At 40.6% G+C, this 22,004-nt stretch overlaps 1 protein-coding gene across 2 annotated transcripts in view; it reads left to right on the forward strand.

The window, feature by feature from the left end:
- The window catches only part of LOC140203358 (RIB43A-like with coiled-coils protein 2), a 77,584-nt gene extending 56,105 nt beyond the window's left edge, over window positions 1-21,479 (forward strand). For both annotated transcript variants that reach the window (XM_072269403.1, XM_072269402.1), the window contains exons 6-8: window positions 1,668-1,895; window positions 10,414-10,580; window positions 18,542-21,479. In XM_072269403.1, the coding sequence (XP_072125504.1) occupies window positions 1,668-1,895; window positions 10,414-10,580; window positions 18,542-18,623 (477 nt within the window). In that variant the 3' untranslated portion in view covers window positions 18,624-21,479. The remainder of the gene's footprint in view (window positions 1-1,667; window positions 1,896-10,413; window positions 10,581-18,541) is intronic.
- Window positions 21,480-22,004: the final 525 nt, after the last annotated feature.

Genomic DNA, 22,004 nt, shown 5'->3' on the forward strand with positions numbered 1-22,004 from the left:
TCTTAAGCCCTACAGAGAACTATAGATGTCCTGATGCACTTCGTTGGTCAGAGGTGCCTTAAAATCTGTTCCCATGGTTCCACACTAAATTTTTAAAAACATAATTTTTCTTCAGTAACTTATAATAATACTACTACTACTACTACTACTACTACTACCATGTCAACTCAGGCCTAGGGGGCCGGCGTCAGGCGCGTTTATGACGGACTCTCCACTTCTCCTTCTCCCTCATCAGTGTGTTCAGTTCACCTACATTAGCCGTGCCGCTGTCTTGTAGGAGCATGTTGACCATAGTCTTGGGAGGGCGCCCAGGGTTCATCCTCCCGTGCTTGAGCTCCCATATGATGACTAGGCTGGCAGGTAGCTCGGGGTGGTGTGGACAGTGCCCCACTAGTTGCAGTCTTCTCGCCTCAATTTTAGTGGTAGGTTGTTATAGAGCTCAACATTCGTTATGTGCTGTTGCTAACTCACATCAAGAGCCATCCGGAGCATTCGTGTATAGCAACCATCTAGAGATTTTCGCATCGTCTTGGTGAGTGTCCACGTCTCGCATCCGTATGTGAGAATACTTATAATACTACTTTTAAGAAACCTGCTAGAAAGCTAGTAGGGAAAAATTCAAATAGCTGTGTACCTGCATCCTAAATTATGCAAGTTTCTGCTGAAATTGAACAGCAATAGTACATTAAGATAACTTAGACTACTTTTTCTTGCAGGCATTACAAGAAACCAATGCTTTATTTGGTAGCAGAAGCGTTTCTAGGGGGAAATTGAACTCACAGAATTTGGTGCCATCATAGTGACTTTTCTTTTTGAGTCGAAAAGTTGTGTGATGAAGGCAACTTTTTCCCCAATCTAATTTGAGGTTGTATCATAGAGACATAGGATTTTACAGCATAGAAACAGGCCCTTTGGCCCAAGTTGTCCATGCCAACTGAGTGCCATTCACCTACATCCCTCTAACTCTTTCCTATCCATATATCCGTCAAAATAGCTTTCAAATGTTTGGTATTGGTCATATGGATTACCACTACCCTATCTGTGGGAAAAGTTGCTTGTTGGGTCATTTTTAAGTCTGGCCCCTCTTAACTTAAACATATGTCCTCTAGTTTTAGAATCTGGAAAGAAGTCTGACCATTTACCTCATCAATTCCTTCATGTATTTTGTATTTCTCTATAAGATTCCACTTCAGGGGACAGCCTATCCTGCCTCTCCTTATAACTCAAGCTTTTCATACCCGGTAATATCCTCGTGAATCTTTTCTGCACCCTTTCTAGCTTAGTGACATCCTTCCTACACGCAATATTCCAAGTACAATCTCACAAGTAACCAAATGTGCCTTAAGAATCATCAAGAGAGAAAGTTTTTCAGTGATAGAGAGCAATTGAAAGGGGTAACATTAATGCTGGGGGTGCATAAAATGGGGTATGTTAGATTGGCTGCATAGCATGTGGCCTGTTTATCTTCCTGCTGACATCAGTGGAAAGGAAGTTAGGCTAATTCAGGGCTATATCTGATGCTGTTCATTTCATAATATCAACCAAAAGTAATGCTAGATCCACTAAATGAAATGGGGAGGCCAATCATCTTTTATGATTCTCCCATGTTTCATGTAGAGGAAATAAAAAGTTCTAGAAATGTAACATTTTACTTTATTGTGGTTTAGGCAACTGAAAAGGCTACAAGGCAAAAGCTGGAAAAACAATATGAGCAAGAAGATAATTTAATAGAAATTGAAAACCACCTACACAGTGATTTGCTAACAGAAAATCCAAAACAGGCATTAAGTGCATTTGGACCAAATCGTGTAATTGTAGATCGTTGGAAAGGAATGACACAAGATCAAGTGGATGATATCATTCAAAAACAGAAACAGCAAGTCCAAGAGAGAAAGGTATTAGTGATTGCCAATTAAGATATGTTAGTGATTGTCGATTCTGGGCATTAACTGTAAACTGTCTTAATTTTGTTCACCTTGTCTGGGCATGGAGACTTCCAGTGGTTTAATCATTCCTTGTGTATGATACTAGATAACGAATGGCAGCTGGATACTTTATTATGAAGCCAGTTTTGCCTTTCATGCCTGACAGATACACATCTTTACAGCAATAAGTCACTTATGGGATTAACAAACTCTGATTATTTTTACTGTCCTTTGTAACTGAAAGTCACGGCCCAAATCAGATGTTTATACATATTCTTGGGTGTCATCATCTACTTTTGAGAATAGAGAAGAATCAACATTTAAGATATATTGTCCATATTCCAACCAGTAGTAAACACCAAATGATGTCACTATACATTCACTAAGCACAGTAAGTAATATTGTTAAGTCATTCTGATCTTTACGAAGATTGCAGAAAGTGTACAGCTGTCATATCAAACTACCTATGAATATTTGGTATCAGCAGTGACCATTGTTTATTGGTATTGAAACTTTCCATACAGGGAAATCAGATCTTTTCCAAAAGGCTGATACCTCAACTACTTTTCAGTAGATATCCTTACAACTTAGAGTAGGTGACTATAATGAGAAATTATATATGAGAATAATTTTTCATGGAATGCTCTGATGACTTACAGTTATGCAGTAGAATGAGAAAAGTAGTACATGTACATGAACTACAGAAAAAGGAAAACAAGTTCCACCATGCTGAGTTATTAGTTATGTTTCCTTTTTTGTGTGATTGATGGTAAGGAAGATCAAAGTCTTTCAATCAATTGTAGAATTTCATCAGTAGAGTTCAAAAATATCACAATTCAACCAGTACATGTTTAGAGCATAGCTAAGTTCTTGATTAGTTAATGAGGGACATTTTCAAATGCTACATTCCAATTATATTCCTACTTCCAAGTTTGCGCTGGTGAATTATGGTGACATGTCGCGGGCTGCTTACGAAACTTCTAAATATACCTTTTCTAAATTACTCTACCTGCAATCTGCAGCCTGCAATGTCCCTTTAAGCAACGTTCTTTTGAACTGTCTTACTGAACTAGCGATTTCACAATCTTCTGAAGGACTCGACGGACTTAACTGTTAAGTGTGCAGATACAGCACCTTTAAGTGGACAAAGGTACATATCCATGGCAAGAAGAGGGAGGAGCGGAGAACTTCAAGCCATACTGAAATGCCAAGCAATGGAAATTCTTCTACCCAGCATCTTGTTAGGAAATATGCAGTCGCTGAAGAACAAGACTGAGGACCTAAAGGCAAGAGAGTAGTATCAGAGGATTTGCTGTGTTCTATGTTTCTTAGAGACATGACTCACTCCAGACACGCTGGATATGTCAGTAAGATCGGAAGGCTTCTTGATACACAGGATGGAACGCACTGCTGATTCAGAGAAGGCAAAAGGTGGAAGTCTGTGTTTCATTATAAACTTATTGTGGTACTTGGATATGGCGGTCTTGTTGTAATCTTGTTCCCCAACCTGGAACATCTAATGATTAGGTGCTGATTTTTCTACTTACCAAGAGAGTTCTCCTCCGTGATCCTGACCACAATTTATATAACACCAAAAACTGACGCTAGTCAAGCACTCGTGATACCTCTGTCCATTTATCATCAGCATATAACCTACAGCACCAGGGGCTTCAACACACTCAACCACTACTATACTATGAGAAGGAATGCCTATCGTTCCAGGCCAAGACCGCATTTTGGGAAATCTGATCATTTGGCTGTCCTTCTCCTACCTGCACATGGGCAGAGACTAAATAGCAAGGTTCCAGAGATAAAGACAACAAAGAGGTGGTCAAGGGAAGGCAGAGGAGTGGCAACGGGATTACTTCAAGTCGGTGGACTGGGCCGTGTTCAAGGACTCACTAGACGATCTGAATGAATACACCACATTTTTCATGGACTTTATAGAAGCAGTTGTAGACAGGTGTGTCCCTACAAAATTATTCAGTATCTTTCTCCAACTAGAAGCCCCACATGAATCAATGAGATCCGCAATCTGCTGAGGGCCAGATCAGTGGCATTCAGGTCTGGTGACGAAGTAAGATACAAGAGTCCACTTACAAAATCTCCGGAAAGCCATTTTGCTTGTGAAGTGGCAATTCCGGACCAAATTTTAATTACTGAAGGATGCTCGACAGCTGTAGCAAGGCTTGAATGTTATTACCTCTTTCAAAGTGAAACTAAGTGACATGGGTATCAACAAGGTTTCGCTCCCAGATGAGCTCGATGCCTTGTATGCTCGCTTCGTCTGTGAAAACATGGAGGAACCTTCATGAACTCCCACAGCCCCAATAACCCTGTGAATTCAGCCTCTGAGGCTGATGTGAGAGCATCCTTCAGGAGGGTGAACTCATGGAAAGCAACTAGTCCAGATTGAGTAACTGGCTAAGTACTAAAGACCTGTGCTGATCTGCTGCTTTAATCTCTCACTTTGGCAGTCTGAGGTGCCCACTTGCTTCAGGCAGGCTTCAATTATACCGGTGCCTAAGAATAATGTGGTAACCTGCCTCAATGACTATTGTCCAGTAGCACTTCCATCCACAGTGATTAAGTGTTTTGAGAGGTTGGTGATGAAGCATATTAAATCTTGCCTGAGAAGCAATTTGATCCGCTCCTATTTGCTTACTGGAGCATCAAGTCCATAGCAGGTGCTATCTCATTTACTCTTCACTGAACTCTGGAACATCAGGACAACAAAGTTGCATACATCAGGATACTCTTTATTGACTACAGCTGGGTGTTGAAAACTAATAAGCTTCAAGATCTTGGCCTCAGTACCTCCTTGTGCAATTGGATCCTCAAATTCCTCATATGAAGACTGCAATCAGTTCAGAGTGGCAACAACATCTCCTGCACGATCTTCATCAGTACAGGTCCACCACAAAGTTGCATACTTAGCCCCCTGCTGTATTCGCTTTATACTTATGCCTATGTGGCTAAGCATTGCACCAATTCCATATTTAAGTTTGCTGTTGACGCTGCTGCCGTTGGCTGAATCAAAGGTGGCAGCAACTCAGCATATAGGAGGGAGATTAAAAATCTAGCTGAGTGGTGTCACAACAACAACCTCTCACTCATCGTTAGCAAGACCAAGGAGCTGATAATTGACTTCAGCGGTAGGAAACTGAAGTTCAAGAGCCAGTCCTTATTGTGAAATCAGAGGTGGAGAGGGTCAGCAACTTTAAATTCTTCGGTGTTATTATTTCAGAGGATCTGTCCTGGGCCCCGCACGTAAGAACAATTACAAAGAAAGCATGGCTGCGCTTCTGCTTCCTTACAAGTTTGCGAAGACTTGGCGTGACATTTAAAACCTTGACAAACTTTTATAGATGTGTGGTGGAGAGCATACTGACTGATTGCATCAAGGCCTTGTATGGAACCACCAATCACCTTGAATGGGAAATCCTACATAAAGTAGTGGTTACGGCCCTGTCCATCACAGGTAAAGTCCTCCCCACCAAAACAGCATTCATAATCAGAATCAGGTTTAATATCACTGGCATATGATTTGAAATGTGAAATCAAGGACTCCCATCACCCAGACCATACTGTCTTCTCACAGCTGCCGTCAGGATTAAGGTACTGGAGCTTCAGGACCCACTACACTGGGTTCAGGAACAGTTATTACCCTTCAACCACCAGGCTGTTGGACCAGACAGGTTAACTTCACTCACCCATCTGTGAACTGTTCCACAACTTATGGACTCACTTTCAAGGACTCTTCATCTCATGTTCTTGATATTTACTGCTCATTTATTTATTTTTTTTATTTTTGTTCTCTTTTGTATTTGTACAGTGTATTTTGCACATTGCTTGTCCTGCTGGGTGTGGTCTTTCATTGATTCTATTGTGTTTCTTGGAGTTACTGTATTGCTGGAAGAAGACGAATCTCAGGGTTGTATGTATATGGTGATATATATGTTTTTTATAATAAATTTACTTTGAAATTTACACTATAGATTGATATATTAAAGATAGATAACTTTTTGTGATCAAAATGAATAATTCTGTTACTCGAAAGGTACATGGTTTAATAGAATTTAAAACAATATTTCAGACACAAAGTAATTAAAATGATTTAATCAATATAATTTGAGGATTCAAATTTAAAGAAAATATTCTTAGATTTTTTGATATAAATATAATATTTGATTTGGAATACTTTGATCAACAATATGTCCTCAATTATTTATGATTTTGTTCTGCACCCTCTTTCCTTTACCTCAATATCACGTAATTGATCTGTGTATGAAATCTGTCCTTAAAAAAAACTTTTTGAGTGGAAAGAAAGTTCAGTTCTGATAAGATCCTTGTGTACACAGTAATTTATTGGTATGCTTGCAGTTACAAAAATAATCTTGAGTTTGTGGAGAGTTTATCCAAACCTAGTACTTTCCTGTATCTATTAGACCATGTTAATACCTACCTTATAATTGCTACATTTGAGTTAACTGCACCAATTGCTACTTTTTTGTGTAATGGGACACAAAATTGCGTTTTGTGTACAGACGCACTGAAGTTTGCAAACATTGAAAATGCTGTACCTTTTCACTTACAAAGCTGGGATTTCACTGCTTCTCATAAAATTTGTTGATATCTGCATTCCTATATGATACATGTTGATATTAATTGGAAAGTAAAAGATAAGGTACATATGTTTGGTTACAGCACTCAACACGCAAGTATTGGACCCTAGCTGCAATTTTCTCCACATATGTCCACAGGTCGACATTCACTAATCCGACTACCTGTAATCCGGTTCCTTCGATAATCCGCACTGATTTCAAATTTTCCATGCAACTGTAATTTCAAATTTTCTGGGCCACCATACCGATCTGCTGCGTATTGTTTTGGTTGCGCTAGATCTGTTCATGTGTTGGCGTGCTCTTGTAAGCACAGACAGGCGATTCCTGCTTGCTTTCCTGCATTTATTAATATCATTTGCATGAGGCGCGGCCACCTGGCACCCGCCCGTCTCACCTGCCAGTGGCAGGGGAGCTGGCACGCGCCGGGGCGGCCCGCCTGCCAGCAGTCGCGCACTGCCCTCCTGGTGTCGCCCGGCTGGCGCTCCGTTCTCTTCTGCCTACGACCTCAGATTAGACGTGGTGACCCGCTGAATTAAAGCATATTACTAAGCGGAGATAAAGAAACTAACGGGGATTCCCTCAGTAACTGCGAGTGCAATGTAGTCTTTGGGGTAACTGCAAATCTGTTTCTTTGCTATCACTTAGCTCATGCTTGAGTGCAGGTAGTGGGTGTGCTTTATTTTTTGCCGGTGGGGAGGGGGGGATTGTTGCTCGCTGCCGCTTACGCGCAGGAGGGAGGAGAGCGGGAAGGGGAGCTCAGAGGTTCTAACATTTAACTGTCGTTCACTCTTTGGGGCACTCCTCTGTTTTCATAGATGGTTGCGAAGAAAAAGCATTTCAGGATATATATTGCATACGTTTCTCTGACATTAAATGAACCTTTGAATCCTTTGATATTTTAAAGGTATGATGAGGCGGTTAACTATTGCCTAATGTGATCCTTCTGTAATTCAGCATTTTCACTAATCCGGCACTCCTCAGGTCCCAATGATGCCGGATTATAGAAGGTCGACCTGTACTTTAGTGAGGTAAATATGCAAACATAAGTAAGTGTAGGCCAGTAGAGCCCTTGAATCTGTTCTAACATTTAATAAGAATCTGGGCATGAGAATGCAGATGCTGAAATTTGGAGTGATACTTGGGTCAGACAGCATCAAATGAACATTCAGCATTTCAAGTTGACACCAGAGGTTCCCAACTTATTTTATACAATGGACCCTTACCATTAATTGAGGGGTCTGTGGACTCCAGGTTGGGAACCCCTGATCTAGGCAGATGAAATCCAGATCTGATCCAGTCCAGGTGAATAGTTTCATCAGTTGTCCATTTTCCTCCATTAATGCTCTTGACTGTCTGAGTTCTTCCAGCATCATACTTGTCATTCAATAAAAATCTGGCTGAAGGAAATACGGCTTGTATCCCTGTTTTGAATATTGTCCATCATCTACCCTCCACAGCTCTTTAAGGTGGAGAATTACAAAGGATCAGTTCTCTCAGAGAAACGAAATTTCTCCTTATCTCTGCTACCCTTTATACTCCCTACTCTCAGACACCTGCATTAGGGGAAAATCCTCTCAGTATCTACGCTGTCACTCCCTTCTGAATCTAATGTATATCTATAAGATCACTTCATTTATGCACACTATAGATGCCTAATCTTCTTGATACACCAATCCTTTCATCTCAGAAATAAACCTCATGCCCCTTCTCTTCACTGCCTACAATATAAGCAGAATCTTCCACAAAAATGGAGATGGAAACTATAAACAGTACTCTAGATCTAATCACATGAGCATTCTTAGGGTGTTGCATCAAAATTTGTTACTTTTATATGCTATGTCTCTTTCAATAAAGGCCAGAATTCCATTTATCTTCCTAATTACTTGCTGTAGCAGCAAGCTAACTTTTACTGTTTTATATACCGTGATCACCAGGTCTGTCTAGATATTTTGTAGTGTCTATGCCAGTATATTACTCCGAACTTATACACCCTTATCTGGTGTCTTCTTAAATGCCAAATGAATTTCATCTGTTATTCACCTTGATAATTGCATCCCCAAAGAACTCGAGTAAATTTGTCAACCATATTCCCTTTCATAAAACCATATTAACTCTATGATTTTCTAGATGTTCTGTTACTACCTCAGCAATGTCAGCATTTACTATTCCTACAGATATTTAGCTCCAGAAATTAAAGGATAAATTTCACCACACATTATTCTCCAGTAAACTGTCAGGACAAGTAAAAGCACAAATAATTAGCCTGGTTTTATCAAGCCAGTTTTAGACTTGATTAAGCAAGTTTGATGTGATTCTAGTCTTCCAATCTTGGTGTCTTTTTAATAAAAAACAAAAATTATTACACAGAAACACTCTAGCACACACATATTTGCTTTCCTTGCATTTGGAGTCTTCAGTATTAGAGTGAGAATATTTCTTTAGTGCACGTCTACCTGTGAAACAAAGTGAAGAAGGACTTGGGCCCTGAGTTCATCTCTATCCTACTAACTTATTAAATTTTGTGGGTTACCAGAGACAGTGGGTTGAATCCAAAGGGTTTCCAAGTATGCCATCTACAATCCAGAACTTGGTTCTAGCTTTCACACATAGTGCAAGACATCCACGTTGGAAGGATTGATCAGCTGGGCTGAGGATTTGTTTTGGGGGACATTGAGGTTCACGTGGCACGTGTTCTTGGATTATGGTTACTCAGTTTTTTGCTGTTTTTGAGTGGTTTGATTGGGACAATCGATGCGGACTGGGGCACTTTGGCAAAGAATGGCCCTGCAGCCTGCAGTGGACCAGCGGCATGGCGCTGAACTGAACTGAACTGAACTGAATATTACTGGACTCCTGGTTTGATATTTGATATTCTGTGTGTTGTTTGCTCACTTGTTGCTGTTTGCACAATTTGTTCTTTTCTCGTGCGTTGGAGTTTGATGCTTTCTTGAACAGGTTCCATGGTGTTTCCTTCGTAGCTGCCTGTGGGAGGACAAATCTCAGAGTTGTATTCTGTATACATACTTTGATGTATTTTGAACTTTGAAGATATCTCATCCTGCAAAAAATTCATATGATGTCCACTGGATTAGTGCATTAGTATTTGAATTGGCTTTTACAGAAAATGAGAGATTTATTGTATAAGATAAATAAGTAAAGAGCTGAGTGCTTATTAAGATTTTTTTACCTGCACTAAGAGAGTATTTGGCCTGTGGAATATTTGACAGTTCATGTAATATGTATTACTTGTGCTGCGAATGTACAACAACAAGAAAATTTTCCAACTTTAATTAGGTGCCTCTGATCTGGGCCAGCATTTACGTGCTGGGCGGCACCTAATTAATTAGCTTGTTTATTTCGGCTTTTTTCTTAAGGATGTGCTGGGTGCGTTCCAACTACCGCTGCACCGCTGCATTCTTCGCGGCAATGTACCGGTCCGCAGCCCGGAGGTTGGGGACCACTGCATTAGGTGGCTACTGTATTAATTACGAAATTCAACAAATCACAGGTATCTGAAAGCAGGCATCAATTTTTTTGTGCTGAAGAATAAATGTTGAATTAACTTATTAATAATTTGGAATAATAAATGAATTAATTAGTGTCGGTGTTGGTTGTTAACACAAAACATTTCATTGTACATTTTGATATAGCTGGGATAAATAATCTTGGGTCTTGAATCTAATACTCCCTCTTTTTTTGATGGGTGCATAAAATAAAATGCAGGTGAATACAGAAAATCCAATCACTTTTTTTTCTATTTGATAGCTATTAATAATCAAAAAATATAATCACATTAACACAACTGCACTGAGAAATAAAGCTGGAAGTTACCAGAAAAAAAATTGTTACTTGTCTATACATAGAGACTGGAGGAAGAGGAACGTCAGCGTAATGCAGAATGGGATAGGTTACGGATCAATGATGCCCGAGCCTCTGTGCTTCTTGAACGGCAGCAACAGCGAGTACAGCGGCAGCTTCGGAAAGCAATGGATTGTCAGAACATGCTACTATGTAAGAACCACAAAGAACGGTGAGTGATTTAAATCCACATCTAAAGTCCTGAAAATTCAAAGATTGGCTGTTTTCTTCTTACATTCATAGAGAAACAAACAGGAAGAATATTATTTTTGAAATCAGTGTAATAGATTCAAAAGCACGGAAACAGTTTTGCCCCATCAACCCCACATTGAATACCAAGTTAATTCTACACTAATCCCATTTTATTTTTTCCACATCCCCATCAACTTCCTCTGATTCTACCACTTACCTACAGTCTCGGTCATTTACAGTGGCCCCTTAATCTACCAATCTGCATGAAAAACACGTCTTGCATACCGTCCATACAGTTCAATTCATCAAAACAATGCATTGAGGTAGTATAAGATAAAATAAAAGAGTGCAGAATGAAGTGTAACACTACAGGTAAAGTGCAATGCAGGTAGATAATACAGTACAAGGTCAGAACATGGTAGACTGCGAGGTCTACAATCCATCTTATCATAGAGAACCATTCAATAGTCTTAGTTATAGCAGATAGAAGCTGCCCTTGAGACTGGTGGTGCACGCTTTCATTCCTTTGTATCTTCTGCCTAATGGGAGGAGGGAAACATAGAAAATAGGTGCAGAAGTAGGCCATTCGGCCCTTCGAGCCTGCACTGCCATTCAGAATGATCATGGCTGATCATCCAACTCAGAACCCTGTACCTGCCTTTTCTCCATACCCCCTAATCCCTTTAGCCACAAGGACCATATCTAACTCCCTCTTAAATATGCCAATGAACTGGCCTCAACTGTTTCCTGTGGCAGAGAATTCCACAGATTCACCACTCTCTTTGTGAAGAAGTTTTTCCTCACCTCGGTCCTAAAAGGCTTCCCCTTTATCCTCAAACTGTGACCCCTCGTTCTGGACTTCTCCAACATCGGGAACAATCTTCCTGCATCTAGCCTGTCCAATCCCTTTAGAATTTTATACGTTTCAATAAGATACCCCTTCAATCTTCTAAATTCCAGAGAGTATAAGCCCAGTCGATCCAGTCTTTCATTGTATGAAAGTCCTGCCATCCCAGGAATCAATTTGGTGAACCTTCTTTGTACTCCCTCTTTGGCAAGAATGTCTTTCCTCAGATTAGGGGACCAAAACTGCACACAATACTCCAGGTGTGGTCTCACCAAGGCCTTGTACAACTGCAGTAGTACCTCCCTGCTCCTGTACTCGAATCCTCTTGCTATGAATGCCAGCATACCATTTGCCTTTTTCACCGCCTGCTGTACCTGCATGCCCACTTTCAATGACGGTGTACAATGACACCCAGGTCTCATTGCACCTCCCCTTTTCCTAATCGGCTTCCATTCAGATAATAATCTGTTTTCCTGTTCTTGCCACCAAAGTGGATAACCTCACATTTATCCACATTAAATTGCATCTGCCATGAATTTTCCCACTCACCTAACCTATCCAAGTCACCCTGCATCCTCTTAGCATCCTCCTCACAGCTAACACTGTCGCCTAGCTTCGTGTCGTCCGCAAACTTGGAGATGCTGCATTTAATTCCCTCGTCTAAGTCATTAATATATATTGTAAACAACTGGGGTCTCAGCACTGAGCCTTGCGGTACCCCACTAGTCACTGCCTGCCATTCTGAAAAGGTCCTGTTTATTCCCACTCTTTGCTTCCTGTCTGCCAACCAATTCTCTATCCACATCAATACTATACCCCCAATACCATGTGCTTTAAGTTTGCACACTAATCTCCTGTGTAGGACCTTGTCAAAAGTCTTCTGAAAATCCAAATATACCACATCCACTGGTTCTCCCCTATCCACTCTACTAGTTATATCCTCAAAAAATTCTATGAGATTCGTCAGACATGATTTTCCTTTCACAAATCCATGCTGACTTTGTCCGATGATTTCACGGCTTTCCAAATGTGCTGTTATCACATCTTTGGTAACTGACTCTAGCATTTTCCCCACCACCGATATCAGGCTTACTGGTCTATAATTCCCTGGTTTCTCTCTCCCTCCTTTTTTAAAAAGCCGGGTTACGTTAGCCACCCTCCGATCCTCAGGAACTAATCCAGAATCTAAAGAGTTTTGAAAAATTATTACTAATGCATCCACTATTTCTTGTGCTACTTCCTTAAGCTCTCTGGGATGCAGACCATCTGGCCCTGGGGATTTATCTGCCTTCAATTTACCTAACACCACTTCCCTGCTAACATTTATTTCCCTCAGTTCCTCAATCTCACTAGACCCTCGGTCCCCTACTATTTCCAGAAGATTATTTATGTCCTCCTTAGTGAAGACAGAACCAAAGTAGTTATTCAATTGGTCTTCCATGTCCTTGTTCCCATGATTAATTCACCTGTTTCTGACTGTAGGGGACTTACATTTGTCTTAACCAATCTTTTTCTTTTCACATATCTATAAAAGCTTTTCCAGTCAGTTTTTACATTCCCTGCCAGCTTTCTCTCATAATCTTTTTTCCCTTTCCTAATTAAGCCCTTTGCCCTCCTCTGCTGGACTCTGAATTTCTCCCAGTCCTCAGGTGTGCCGCTTTTTTCTGGCTAATTTGTATGTTTCTTCTTTGGAATTGATACTATCCCTAATTTCCCTTGTCAGCCATGGCTGCATTACCTTCCCTGGTTTATTCTTTTGCCAAACTGGGATGAACAATTGTTGTAGTTCATCCATGCGATCTTTAAATGCTTGCCATTGCATATCCACCATCAACCCTTGAAAGTATCATTTGCCAGTCTATCTTAGCTAATTCACGTCTCATACCTTCAAAGTTACCCTTCTTTAAGTTCAAAACCTTTGTTACTGAATTAACTATATCACTCTCCATCTTAATGAAGAATTCCACCATATTATGGTCACTCTTACCCAAGGGGCCTCGCATGACAAGATTACTAACTAACCCTTCCTCATTGCTCAACACCCAGTCTAGAATGGCCTGCTCTCTGGTTGGTTCCTTGACATGTCGGTTCAGAAAACCATCCCGCATACATGCCAAGAAATCCTCTTCCTCAGCACCCTTACCAATTTCGTTCACCCAATCTATATGTAGATTGAAGTCACCCATTATAACTACTGCTCCTTTCTTGCATGCATTTCTAATTTCCTGTTTAATGCCATCCCCAACCTCACCACTACTGTTAGGTGGCCTGTACACAACTCCCACGAGAGTTTTCTGCCCCTTAGTGTTATGCAGCTCTACCCATATCGATTGCACATCCTCCCAGCTAATGTCCTTCCTTTCTATTGTGTTAATCTCCTCTCTAACCAGCAATGCCACCCACCTCCTTTTCTTTCATGTCTATCCCTCCTGAATATTGAACATCCCTGAATGTTGAGCTCCCATCTTTGGTCACCCTGGAGCCATGTCTCTGTGATCCCAACTATATCATATTCATTAATAACTATCTGCACATTCAATTCATCCACCTTGTTACGAATGCTCCTTGCATTGACACACAAAGCCTTCAGACTTGCTTTTACAACACTCTTAGCCCTTATACAATTATGTTGAAAAGTGGAAGATAGAGAATGTCTGAGGTGAGTGAGATCTTTGCTTTACCAAGGCAGCAAGAAGTGTAGACAGAGCCTACAGAGGTGAGGCTGGTTTCTGTGATGTGTTGAGTTGTGTCCACAACTTTCTGAAGTTTCTTGCAATTATGGGCAGAGCAGTTGCCATATTAAACCACCATGCATCCAGATAGGATGCTTTTCAGTGGTAGATTGATAAAAATTGGTGAGGGTCAAAGCAGGGATGCCAAATTTTTTTAGTCTTCTGAGGAAGTAGAGACACTGGTGAGCTTTCTTGGCAGTGGCAACAACGTGGTTGCACAAGGACAAGCTGTTGGTGATGTTTACTCCTAGGAACTTGAAACTCTCAACCCTCTTGGCCTCAGCACCATTGAGGTAAACAGAGGCATATGCAGTGAGCTCCTTCCTGAAGTCAATGACCAACTCGTTTGTTTTGCTATCACGAGGCAGTGATTGTTATTATGACACCATGTCACTAGGCCATTTCCTTCCTGTACTCAGGTTGATCATTATTTGAAATGGGGCCCACTATAGTGGTATTATTTGCAAACCTGTAGGTGGTGTTAGAGTCTGGCTACAGAGTCACGAGTGTATAGGGAGCAGAGTAGTGGGTTGAAGGCACAGCCATGTGAGGTGCAAATGTTCGGAATAATTATGGTGGAGGTGTTGCCGCCAATCCTTACTGATTGCAGTCTGTTGTCAGGGGGTCACTCCAGTTGCAAATGGTGGTGTAGAATTTCAGGTTAAGGAGTTTGGAGATGAGTTTGCTTGGAATATTTGAATGCAGGACTGTAATCAATATACGGCAGTCTAACATACATGTCATCACCGTTCAGACGCTTTAAGGATGAGTATAGAGCTAGGGAAATAACTTCTACCATAGATATAGTTTGGTTGGAGGCAAATTGCAGTGGGTCAGGGTTGTCTGGGAGGCTGAAGTTAATGTGTGTCATGATCATAGAAACATAGAAAACCTACAACACAACACAGGCTCTTCAGCCCACAATGCTGTGCCAAACATGTACTTACTTTAGAAATTACCTCTGGTTACCCATAGTCTTCTATTTTTCTAAGCTCCATGTACCTATCCAGGACCCTCTTAAAAGACCCTATTGTATCTGCCTCCCACCATCATCGCCAGCAGCCCATTCCACACACTCACCACTCTCTGCGTAAAAAAACTTAACCCTGACTTATCCTCTGTACCTACTCCCAAGCACCTTAAAGCTGTGTCCTCTCATGTTACTGACCAGTTTCTCAGAGCTACTGGGCAGTAGCCTTTAAGGCACATTACCTTGTTTTTCTTAGATACCTGGATGATAGTGGTAATCTTAAAGCAAGTAAGAACCTCAGATTGAAGCAGACAGAAGTTAAAAATTTCTGCACATAGCCCTGCTAGCTCATCTCTGTAGGATCTAAAGGCATGGTCAGAGACACAATCTGAGCCAGCCACTTTCAACAGGCTTATTCTCTGGACAAATGATCTTGTGTCAGTAATGGTGACTATGAGCCCAGATGCATTGGAGATAGTCAGGATGGATGGTGACATTCTAATTCCCTTCTGTTCGAAACACGTGTAGAATATGATAAGCTCATGGAGAAGGGGTACACTGTTGTCGGTGAAGCTGCTGTTGTAGTTCAAGGCTTTTCCAAAGAGGCCAAGGGAAAATTAATTTTATTGGTGAATTGGCCCATTGGCGCACTTTTGTATATGTTCCTAAATCTGTAAGATATTTCATAATTTACTGATGGACCAGAGAGCACAGCCTCAGAATACAAGAAAATCCCTTTAAAATAGAAATGTGGAGGAACTTCTTTAGCCAGAGGATATGAATCTGTGGAATTTATTACCACGGATGGCTTTGGAGTCCATGCCATCTGGGTATATTTAAAGTGCAGGTTGATAGGTTCTTGATTAGTAAGGGCATCAAAAGTTATTGAGAAGGCAGGAGAATGGGGTTAAGAGGTATAATAAATTAGCCATTCAAATGACGGAGCAGACTTGATAGACCACTTGGCCTACTTCTGGTCCTTTGTCTTATGGGCTTATTATCTAACCTATTTTGTACACTGAAGACTTAATAGTTGTGTCTACAAGCATTTGGATAGACGGGCTTATTAGGGAGAGTCAACATGGCTTTGTGCGTGGTAGGTCATGTTTGACCAATCTGTTGGAGTTTTTCGAGGAGGTTACCAGGAAAGTGGATGAGGGAAGGCAGTGGATATTGTCTACATGGACTTCAGTAAGGCCTTTGACAAGGTCCCGCATGGGAGGTCAGTTAGGAAAATTCAGTCGCTAGGTATACATGGAGAGGTGGTAAATTGGATTGGACATTGGCTCGATGGAAGAAGCCAGAGAGTGGTGGTAGAAAATTGCTTCTCTGAGTGGAGGCCTGTGACTAGTGGTGTGCCACAGGGATCAGTGCTGGGTCCATTGTTATTTGTCATCTATATCAATGATCTGGATGATAATGTGGTAAATTGGATCAGCAAGTTTGCTGATGGTACAAAGATTGGAGGTGTAGTAGACAGTGAGGAAGGTTTTCAGAGCCTACAGAGGGACTTGGACCAGCTGGAAAAATGGGCTGAAAAATGGCAGATAGAGTTTAATACTGACAAGTGTGAGGTATTGCAAGTTTGAAGGACAAACCAACGTAGAACATACAGGGTTAATGGTAAGGCACTGAGGAGTGCAGTGGAACAGAGGGATCTGGGAATACAGATGTAACGTTGCGTTATATTGGCTCGTGAATGTCTAGGGGAAATCCCGCCCAGCACCTGCTTCAACAGCCCCCTCAGGGTCAATCGTCGCCCGAATCAATCACAAACATCAATCATCAGCCAGCACACCCAGTAAATTTTAACACATACACTTTATAGATATTACTAATTCTAGGGCATTAATATACATTTGATACAGAGAGGAAAGTAATGGGAAACAAAAGGCGCCAACACTTATCAAAGTCCAAGTTCTTCGCGCGCTACCGTTGGAGCTCAAATTCGACGTCAGATGACCACCCGAATTCCGTCAACCCACGGCTCGGGACCACCCGAAGTGATCGACCGGAGCCTCTCCGCACGTCCGCCGTCCTCCTCGTCTCTCCTCCCGACTCCCCGCCAAAACTCAGTCCACAGTCATATCATACAGCATGGCATCCGAAAACAAAACGATACATAACCACCCATTGGCTAATAGCACCCTCTTATCACCCTCTAAACCACAATAAGCTGCTAGCGCAAACTCTCTGCAGCATTAAAACACAACAAAGCCGCATTCCACAGATTAACATAACAAAATCGCCATTTTAAATGTAACAAAAGAAAGACCCCGTACACAGATACAAAATTCCCTAAAAGTGTCATCACAGGTAGATAGGGTCGTAAAGAGAGATTTTGGTACATTGGCCTTTATTAATCGTAGTATTGAGTATAAGAGCTGGAATGTTATGATGAGGTTGTATAAGACATTGGTGAGGCCGAATCTGGAGTATTGTGTTCAGTTTTGGTCACCAAATTACAGGAAGGATATAAATAAGGTTGAAAGAGTGCAGAGAAGGTTTACAAGGATGTTGCCGGGACTTGAGAAACTCAGTTACAGAGAAAGGTTGAATAGGTTAGGACTTTATTCCCTGGAGCGTAGAAGAATGAGGGGAGATTTGATAGAGGTATATAAAATTATGATGGGTATAGATAGAGTGAATGCAAGCAGGCTTTTTCCACTGAGGCAAGGGCAGAAAAAAACCAGAGGACGTGGGTTAAGGGTGAGGGGGGAAAAGTTTAAAGGGAACATTGGGGGGGCTTCTTCACACAGAGAGTGGTGGGAGTATGGAATGAGCTGCCAGACGAGGTGGTAAATGCGGGTTCTTTTTTAACATTTAAGAATAAATTGGATGGGAGGTGTATGGAGGGATATGGTCCGTGTGCAGGTCAGTGGGACTAAGCAGAAAATGGTTCGGCACAGCCAAGAAGGGCCAAAGGGCCTGTTTCTGTGCTGTAGTTTCTATGGTTCTATGGTTCTATGGTGCCGATTAATCCAGTATGTCAAGACAAGTAAGAGGACTATCGCACAGACATTAATATGGGCATATTTCTAGTCTATATGGGAGGATTCATAATATAGTTAAGAAAAATAATGATTTTGTTAATATATCTGAAAATAAGTAAACAAACCAAATTTATGTAATTTTCCCCATTGAAAAGAAATTGGCACTGCAAAGCTATGGACAGTTTCACAGCTTTTTCATCTCGATTTGAACAGAAGCAGAAATTATGGTGCCCATTAGCTTAAATGTAATAAACGTCTGAAGCAGAGTATAATAATCCTGTGAAGTCTACATGGTGTGCACAATACCTCCAGGGAGGAATGAACTTCTAAGCATGTGTATTATAGGCAACTGGCTCACAAATGAAATTAAATGATTGTTTGTTTGATTTTTGTTTTCAGGGAGAGATTTCTCAAAAATGAGGTCTATGTGAATGTTCCAACAACCAAATACTTTGATCAGTTCAACACAACCAGCCGCTAAAATGGATAAGTTTGACTTCTGCTAAACCCTTACATTTTTAAAGTATTTATGTAGATTCTTTTCACACAAATCATACTTCCCTATTGAAAAAATCCTCAAGAAAACAATGTTTTGTTAAATATTTAATGACTGTAAAAGAATTAAAAAAACAAAAGGATAGCAATTTTTATCTTTGAATGGTTTGTTATATTAACCAGAGATAACTGAAAAAATGAAGGGGTAATGTAATTTTGTTCTTTTACAAATGATGTTTTGAACCCTTTAATACTTCAAATAAGATCCTTCTAATTTAATTTATGGAAATCAAATCTTCTATCGTATAAGAACAATAGTGATCTGGTCTGTAATTTGGCAGTCAGATGATGCTAAACAGCTGCCTCCACCCAACTGTCTCAATGAAATCTACAGTTAACAGATTACAATTGAAATTAACTAATTAGTCTCTAACTTTACATCTTTTCTCTGAAGTATTTACAAAAGAGATCAGGAATTGAATAGAAACATCATTTTTGTTTATTTCAGCTACTTTGATTGTTAAAAATAATTCTACCTAAAATGTCTGCTCTCTAGCAGAATAACAATAAATGGAGAAATTTTACAATATATGAAGGACTAAAAAAAAAACTTCTTGTCATGTGGCGAGACAGCATACTTTCCATTCTGGCATACACTGCAATTCTTCTGTCGCAGTGCAATGTGGAAAATTTTAGAAGTGTAAAACCTACGTAACTCAACAGCAAGGCAGATGTAAGCAACGTATCTGTATTTTCAAATAAGAGAATGAACATATGTGAAATACTCAATTATTCATTATTCTGTTAAAGTTTCTAGAATTTCCCTTTAATTCCCTTGCTAAATGCATTGGCAATAACTCATGCATATTCCATTACAAAGGAGTAGTACTGTTTGTATAAACTTGAAAAGCTTTGCTGATTCTTGTCAGAGCTGATAAGTGTCCCTGACACATGAAGTAATCCTTCATTTATCTCACCAGTAATTTTTTAAATGCTTGTTTCTGTTGTAACATAAACATATCCCTTTCTTTGTACTCTCACTAGATGTGTACACAAACCTCTGTTTCTACCTCCATAATCTTTGGTTAATTCTTAAATTTTATCTGCAGCCCATTAGTACAGTTATTTTCTTATCTTTTCTAGTTCCAGTATAGCATCTATGGCTTCTATAGTGATTTCCAATCTCAGATCAAACATGAAAAACAATACTGTCCATTGACTATCAATGTCATCCATTTAATTAGTTGTAACTGTCTGTGGTATTTGTGATTGCATTCAGGCAATTTAGTATTTTCTCACACTTTCTCCATTAGACAAGAATGTGGCTGCATGCATCATCTGTGTCTTTTTATGTGGTTAATCGCCTTTTGTTTCTGTATGTCTTGTGAGCTTGTTTTAATCACCAAGATTACATGTAATTTTGTGCATTCTGGTATCTTGCTATAACACCAAAATGCACCTTTATGAATCAGAATTTTTGCATTATGAGCTTCAGCAATTACTCAGAGCAGTAGTTGATGCATTACAGCTTTAGTTTAAGAATGAAAAGGTCTTCTGGACAGACTGTCAAATATGTCTTTGTTTATAAGTGCAAAACCAGTTCAATTATTATCTTTAGGTTATGCTCATATACATATAGCATGGTAGCATAGTGGTTAGCATAACACTTTACAGTACCACCGACCCAGTATCAATTCTGCTGGGAGCACCTGGATGAAAGCTATGTGGTCATGGGGAGAACGTACAAACCTCTTGCAGACAGTGGTGTCAATAGAGTCACATGTGAAGGTGAGCATAGCATGAAAATTTAATGCACTTGTTTTGCACGTATAAACAAAGATGTATTTCATGGTCTGTCCAGAACGCCTTTTTGTCTGTAAGATTACACCTTGAATTCTCCCATTCCCTTTAATTGCTTTCAGGTGTTTGCTAACATAACAGTCTATTATTTATCCATCAGCCATTCTTGAATCCATTTTAATAAATTGAATAATTCCTTGTTCAGAATTAATATGGAAGGAGGGAGGGAGGAGAAGATGGTGGTGCGACACAGCGCGCGCGGCCGTTCCGAATGATATTGTATGTGTTAACTAAGGAGCCGTGCACAATCCTGATTTGATGGAGACAGCCGTGAGAAGCACAGAGGACCACCTGGAGAAACTTCTGAAATGCCCACTTCGCTGCTGCTGCTACTGTGTGATCGAGAATCTCCGGAGGGGAAGGCCCCAAATCCTCGGCTTTGCTTGTTGCCGAGGCCAGGGTCGAAGCTCTCGGCAGAGATGGTGCTCGGTGCTCGGTGTCGGAGAGCTGGTTGGATGCTTCCAGGATGCTGCATCAGCAAGTTTGCGGCACTGGAGGTCACTGTCTGCGTGAGATGATGGGACTTTCGAGAGACTTTGAGACTTTTACCGTGCCCATGGTCTGTTCTTATCAAATTATGGTATTGCTTTGCACTGTTGTAACTATGTTATAATTACGTGGTTTTTGTCAGTTTTGTGGGCACATGGCCAAGTGGTTAAGGCATTGGACTAGCGACCTGAAGGTCGTGAGTTTGAGCCCCAGCTGAGGGAGCGTGTTGTGTCCTTGAGCAAGGAGTTAATCACTTAATCACACATTACTCTGCGATGACACTGGTGCCAAGCTGTATGGGTCCTAATGCCCTTCCCTTGGACAACATTGGTGTCGTGGAGAGGGGAGACTTGCAGCATGGGCAACTGCTGGTCTTCCATACAACCCTGCCCAGGCCTGCACCCTGGAGAGTGAAGACTTTCCAGGTGCAGATCCATGGTCTTGCAAGACTAAAGGATGCCCTTAAGTTTAAGTTTGTCAGTTTTCAGTCGGTTTGTCATGTGTTTCTGTGATATCATTCTGGAAAAACGTTGTATCGTTTCTTAATGCATGCATTACTAAATGACAATAAAAGAGAACTGCATGTCCTCATAATCTAATGTAATCTAATCTAATCTAATATGCACGTTATGGGCATTTGTAGGGAGTACACTTCAATAAACAATCCAGCATATATTGTTTGAATGCAGTCCCATGCGGTACAAATGAAACATCTAATTGCCAAATTGAGATCTTTGGGGCAGACACAGCTTAGCGTAGAAAATTTGTTAGGATAGCACTGCCATCGTAATGTATATTAGTGGGTATTTAACTTTTCTGACAAGTATTAGACTTTTTGATACTATGTAAGTTTTTTTGTGGGGAAGAATTTAGTGGGTGTATTTCCTGTCTCTTTGCTCCGCAGTCCAAATCAGTAGGTGATAGTAATGCACCTTGTGTTGGTCTGCCAACCGCCATTAAATTTTACAAGACGAAGTTGAAGAAGAAGAAGAATCCACTTTCTCTCAGTTCTGCACTT

This window comes from Mobula birostris, chromosome 9 (genome assembly GCF_030028105.1).
Source record: "Mobula birostris isolate sMobBir1 chromosome 9, sMobBir1.hap1, whole genome shotgun sequence".
Taxonomy (NCBI): Eukaryota; Metazoa; Chordata; class Chondrichthyes; order Myliobatiformes; family Myliobatidae; genus Mobula; species Mobula birostris.